Source organism: Cucurbita maxima, unplaced genomic scaffold (assembly GCF_002738345.1).
Source record: "Cucurbita maxima cultivar Rimu unplaced genomic scaffold, Cmax_1.0 Cma_Scf00001, whole genome shotgun sequence".
Lineage (NCBI taxonomy): Eukaryota > Viridiplantae > Streptophyta > Magnoliopsida > Cucurbitales > Cucurbitaceae > Cucurbita > Cucurbita maxima.
Genome location: NW_019272017.1, coordinates 6,193,032 through 6,198,745, shown reverse-complemented (window position 1 = coordinate 6,198,745; position 5,714 = coordinate 6,193,032). Strand labels below are relative to the sequence as shown.

The window sequence follows — 5,714 nt, the reverse complement described above, 5'->3', positions numbered from 1 at the left end:
TTTTTTTTTTTTTTTTTTTTTTTTTTTTTTTTTTTTTTTTTTTTTTTTTTTTTTTTTTTTTTTTTTTTTTTTTTTTTTGTTGAGAAAGTCATGAAGCCAATAATCAGTCAAGTTCAACAGAAATAACAAAACAATATTAGTTCCAACAGATTAATAAATAGTTATTTAAATAAAAATTTAGCCTTTTTATAAATATAGTTGGTTATTTCAATGATGACTTATTATACAAATCACTATACTAGAATCAACCGTTTAAATATATTAAATAAAGGTGCAAATTGTTATTTAATAGTAAGCCCTATAATTTCCAATTTTTTAGAGGCTAAATATACATTTTAATAATTTATAACATTTTAAATTAGCCAATTTCATTGTTAATTTTTTTTGGGATATTTTCATAAGCAAAAAATTCAATATAAATATATTTAAATTATAAAAATATATTTAATTAAGTTTAAATTTATTATTATTAATATATTTAGTCTGCATCAGTGATATTTTTGTAATATTTTATCGTTTTTTTGTGATATAATAGAAATATCGATTCACTCCTTTCGTTAATGTTGAATCCATGAAGATATGAAGATATCGAAAAATCTCGAGCCATCTACAATTGACCTTTTGCCAAATTTCCCGCTCCAAATTATATAAACATAGAGTTTTCATGTCTATTTCACATCATCAAAAATATTAATCAATTTTTTTAATTCTCAATTTGGTGGGTAAATAGGTCAAATTCATTGGAATAAAATATATGGGTTTATGTATCCTAGAGTCAAAATTATAATTTTAGTATATAAAAATTTAATTAATTAATTAATTATAGACTTAAAATTTATGTTAATGCAATAGTTAAGTGAATTTTAAAAATTATGAAATTTAATTTTATATATTAAAATAAAAATAAACAAAACAGTATGTTGAGTCGGTCAATCTTCCTGGTTGAAATTACCCCTTCCCCTTCCTTCTATAAATCCCTTCAGTTCATACGCTTTACAGCCATAGCCATCTCTCAGAGCTTCCTCTCTCCTCTGTCTCTGTCTCTGTCTCTCTCTCCTCTTACAATCATTGTTCTTCATTTCAGTTCCAATGATACTCTCTGAGGCCCCAAAGAGTAATAACAATACAAAGTTAATGCACATCAAAGAATTCTTTGGCTTCTCCCATTCCTCTTCCTCAAAATCCCTCCATTCCTTTCAGAGCTCCGACCGCCGGAAACTACCGCCGTCAACCTATGACTCTTCCAAATCGGCGGCCATGGAAGAAGCCATCGTAAACTCCCAACCCATTATCACGAAATGGGACCCGGATTCCTCTGAGTTCAATAGAATCACCTTCCTCTTCCGCCATGGTCGAGCGGAATCTGACGAGTTTATCAACTCTGTCAACAGACTCCGGCGAGCGATGGACTTTTTCATTTCGGAAAATTCCACCTCCCCTGTTCTTGTTCTAGCTCAACAGTTGATGCAGGCCGCCATGAGGCGACTTGAGAAGGAGTTTTACCAGATTTTGAGTGAGAATCACCAGAATTTGGACCCTGAATCTATCTCCAGTAGGTCCTCCGACCGGTCGACGGCCGACGGGGAGACCAGTGATTTGATTACAGAGTTCAATAGAGTTTCAGCGGATTTGAAATCGATTGCTGATTGTATGATCGATTCTGGGTATGGGAAAGAATGCGTTAAAATCTATAAAGTGATCCGAAAATCGATCGTTGATGAAACTCTGTACCGTCTCGGAACAGAGAAATTCAAAATTTCGAAAATTATGAGATGGAATTGGGATTCACTCGAGCACGTGATCAAGAATTGGATGAACTCAATTAAGATCGCTGTGAATACTCTGTTTCGTGGCGAGAAAATTCTCTGTGATCATGTTTTTTCGCGATCGGAAATGATCAGAGAGTCCTGTTTTTCCGAGATCACAAAAGATGGTGCAATCGCTTTATTCAGATTCCCGGAATTGATCGCAAAAGGGAAGAAAGATTCCGACAAAATCTTTTTGTTGATGGAGCTTTACGAGGCGAATTCCGACGTATTGCCGGAAATTGAAGTCATATTCGACTCTGTTTCTACATCCGCCGTTAAAACGCAAGCTCAAAGGTCAATGGAGAAACTTGCAGATTCAATCCGCGATATTCTCTCTGAATTCGGTTCGACAATTCAAAAAGATTCGTTGAAAAACCCAGCTCCCGGCGGCGGAATCCACCTACTAACCCGATCGGCAATGAACTACATTTCGTCTCTCGGCGACTACGCCGGAACCCTCTCCGACATACTCACCGCCGAAAACTCTCCAATTCCATCGTCGTACATGGAAACCATCGGTGCAGACGACGCGCTATCATCACCGGTAGCAGCTCAATTGGGGTGGCTGATTTTGGTCCTCCTCTGCAAACTTGACACAAAAGCAGAGCTGTACAAAGACGTATCGTTGTCGTACCTATTTCTGGCGAACAACCTGAATTTCATCGTGAAGACGGTGGCGACGACGAATTTGAATACGTTGGTAGGCACCGAGTGGGTGACGAACCACAGGAGCAAGGTGAAGGTGTACGCAGCGAAGTACGAAGCGACGGCTTGGAACAGAGTGGTGAATTCGCTACCGGAAAGTTGGTCGGAGGAGACAGCGGCGGAGGGGTTGAAGAGGTTCAATGAGGCGTTTGAAGAGGCGTATCGGAAGCAGATATCGTGGAGAGTGGAGGATGGAAATTTGAGAGATGAATTGAAGACGGCGATAGCCAAGAAGGTGGTGCCGATTTACAGAGAGTTCTACGAGGGGTGTGTTGAGAAGGTGAATGTGGGTGTAGAAAGGAATGATTTTGGGAAAGCTTTTGGTGTGAGATTTTCTCCCGATGATTTGGGGAATTATTTGTCGGATTTGTTCCATGGGGTTTCTCTTTCTTCTTCGCAAAAGGCCTAAAAACAAATGATAAGTCCACGTTTGAAAATGTATAAAATTCAGATTTTCTGAGGTGGATATCATATATTTTTTTTATTACTGTTTTGTCACTATTGACGAACTCATATATCATGAGATTTATCTCGTGGATACGAGCAATCCAACCCATAAGATGTTTTTCAAATCGGTTCGCTCATAGCACGATGAAATTATCCAATTATGACCCTTCAATGACTTAATATAAAAGACAATGGACGCTACAACTTTGAGTGCCATATCTTTAGAAACCCAATTGTGTAATATCGAATTGAATACGATTGACATTAGTATGTCACTTTTTGAAAAGTGATAGTATTACCAAACCTATTAGTTCTATATATTACTATCATGTCGAGCAATCATTAAAGGGTCAAACTATATAAATGACCATATTAATTAGCGGTTTTGAAAAACGGGCAAACTTCTTTAAAAAAGGTTAAAATTCTAATTTGAAATAATGGACTAAATTAACTATGATCCAAAACCTGGAAACTGCCCTCAAAGATAATGGAATTTCAAATGAAATCAAAGTACTTATAAATTTCAGTTTGTTCTCCAAGGATACTTTAATGGCTTCCTTTATACTGCTCAGGAGGGTGTTTGATGCTGTTGACTAACAATGCTTTGAAGCATTCTGCTTTCCTGAAACTTAAATGCATTCTTGGAACACATCTGGGATCAAGCAATGAAGCTTACGGATGTTCCATTCATGTTGAAAATGAACATGGTCACGAGGGTTATAGCACATAAAAGTTGTTGCAACTCAAGCTCTCACCATCAACCTTCAAAGTCTACTGCCTCAAATCTTGCCGTTCAAGGAATTAAATCACTATGGCACTTTTTTACTAATGAAAATGAGTTATACTATCTTCTCTTTTCCTATATATGAGATTTAGATTAAATTTAGTCCGTGAGAAATAGAGGACGTAGTCAACAACATTACATTTTCATGGTTGGAGAGAGTTGATGTGTAAGATCTCACATCAGTTGGGGAGTAGCGTGAGAAATAGAGGACGTAGTCAACAATATTACATTTTCATGGTTGGAGAGAGTTGATGTGTAAGATCTCACATAAGTTGGAGAGTAGAACGAAATATTCTTTTTAAGGGTGTGGAAACCTCTCCCTAGCAGACACATTTTAAAAACCTTGAAAACCTTGAGAGGAAGCCTAAAAGAGAAAGCCTAAGGAAGACAATATCTACTAGCCCACCGTAATTTAAGACCCTTTTCAAGTTTTCAAACACATTTTTTGAACATCAAAAAAGTTTGGAAAGAAGAGACAACCTCCAAATGCTGCAAATTACAACTTGATGCATCAAAATCTCAATCCAGATAAATAACAAAAACAGAGATGTAGATCAGACACATCCATCTTGGTAAAAGATTAGGCTGCCTAAAGACATTTACCAAAACAATTTCATTAGAACTTGGGAAACAAAAGTATTACATGGAAAATGGAAAGACTTAATCAAAGTTCGGAGATCTAACAATAAGATTGAAAATAGGCACTCAAGTCCTAATAAAGTTATAGATAAATCAAAAGCTAAAATGAGTAGAAGATGCATGGTACCATGGATGATCGACCAATTCCCTCGAAGCCTACACCTTAATAGCGTACTTCCTCAATGGGTAGTACATCTCTTTCTTCTTCTCTCGCTCTGTCTTTAGAGATGCCTGTAAAACACATTACAAGAAGCGCGGAAATAAACAGACGGGAAAAGCAGTCTAAACTGCTTACTGTACTTCAATTCAACGATTCCAGGATTCCAACCATTCAAACTATTCATACCAAAAAGAACTGAGTGATGAAGCACATCTCAAACGTATGCATTATAAATAAGGCATAAAACAGAGGGTTTTATTCATAGTACTAAGCAATGAAAACTAGTTACAGGGCTCTAATTCTTAGAGAATCATTCTGATTACTAAAGGTTCCTCCTGCACCACTCTGTTCAATGTTAAGTCTTTTTAACTTATAAAATTCCGAGGAACAACAATCTCAAACTGACTAAAGCAAGGAAATGTCAAATAAATGGCGAAAGTGATCAAACTGTACATGATAGACACACAAAGCTTCAATGGAAATACAACGTTAACAATAAAATCATACCACACAACAGAATCCTTAACCATTCAATATAGAAAGCAAATTCATAGACCATCCAGCAATGTAAACCAAGATGTTGACGAGGAACCAAATATTTAGCAGAAATTTAAGCATAAAGACAAATACAAAAGCGGTGGAAAGAATATATATGAACATGTGATTTCCAATTAAGAAAGCACTTACTTGGTGCTTGGTAAGCCTTCTACGAATGGCCCTGGTCTTCTTGGGACGTAAATCAAGAGGCAAAAGCTTCTTCTTCTTGTAAGCTTCCCTAAGAGCTGCCTTTTGTTTCTGAGAAATCACTGTCAACACCTGAGCGATTGATAACCTCACAACCTTACTGCAGTCAAGAACCACCAAAACAAACCCCATAAACATCCCAGCAAAAATCCAGACGCGATAAAGAACAACAATCAATATACATACAAAACACACACACACACACACACACACACACACACACATATATATATGTATGTATATAAAGAGAGAAGAAAGTACATTTTGGAGAGCTTGTTAGGAGCACCACCAGTGACCTTAGCGACACGGAGCAGAGAAAGCTCTGCCTTAAGGTCCTTAAGCTGGGTCAAAAGATCCGCCTTAGACTTCTGTCTAAGCTCGTGAACCTTAATTCTCGCTGCGTTCAATCAAAAAAAAAAAAAAAAAA

General features: G+C 36.7%; 2 protein-coding genes across 2 annotated transcripts in view; one reads left to right on the top strand and one right to left on the bottom strand.

The window, feature by feature from the left end:
* Positions 1-995: 995 nt before the first annotated feature.
* Positions 996-2,997, top strand: LOC111489463 (exocyst complex component EXO70H1-like). The gene has a single exon (XM_023137696.1). It carries the CDS (start codon positions 1,090-1,092, stop codon positions 2,920-2,922), a length of 1,833 nt encoding a protein of 610 aa, XP_022993464.1. The 5' UTR covers positions 996-1,089; the 3' UTR covers positions 2,923-2,997.
* Positions 2,998-4,324: 1,327 nt separating this feature from the next.
* The window catches only part of LOC111488270 (60S ribosomal protein L35), a 1,885-nt gene continuing 495 nt past the window's right edge, over positions 4,325-5,714 (bottom strand). The window contains exons 2-4 of the mRNA XM_023135971.1: positions 5,549-5,684; positions 5,231-5,387; positions 4,325-4,614 (exon numbers count right to left, since the gene is read on the bottom strand). Of these exons, the coding sequence (XP_022991739.1) occupies positions 4,540-4,614; positions 5,231-5,387; positions 5,549-5,684 (368 nt within the window). The 3' untranslated portion in view covers positions 4,325-4,539. The remainder of the gene's footprint in view (positions 4,615-5,230; positions 5,388-5,548; positions 5,685-5,714) is intronic.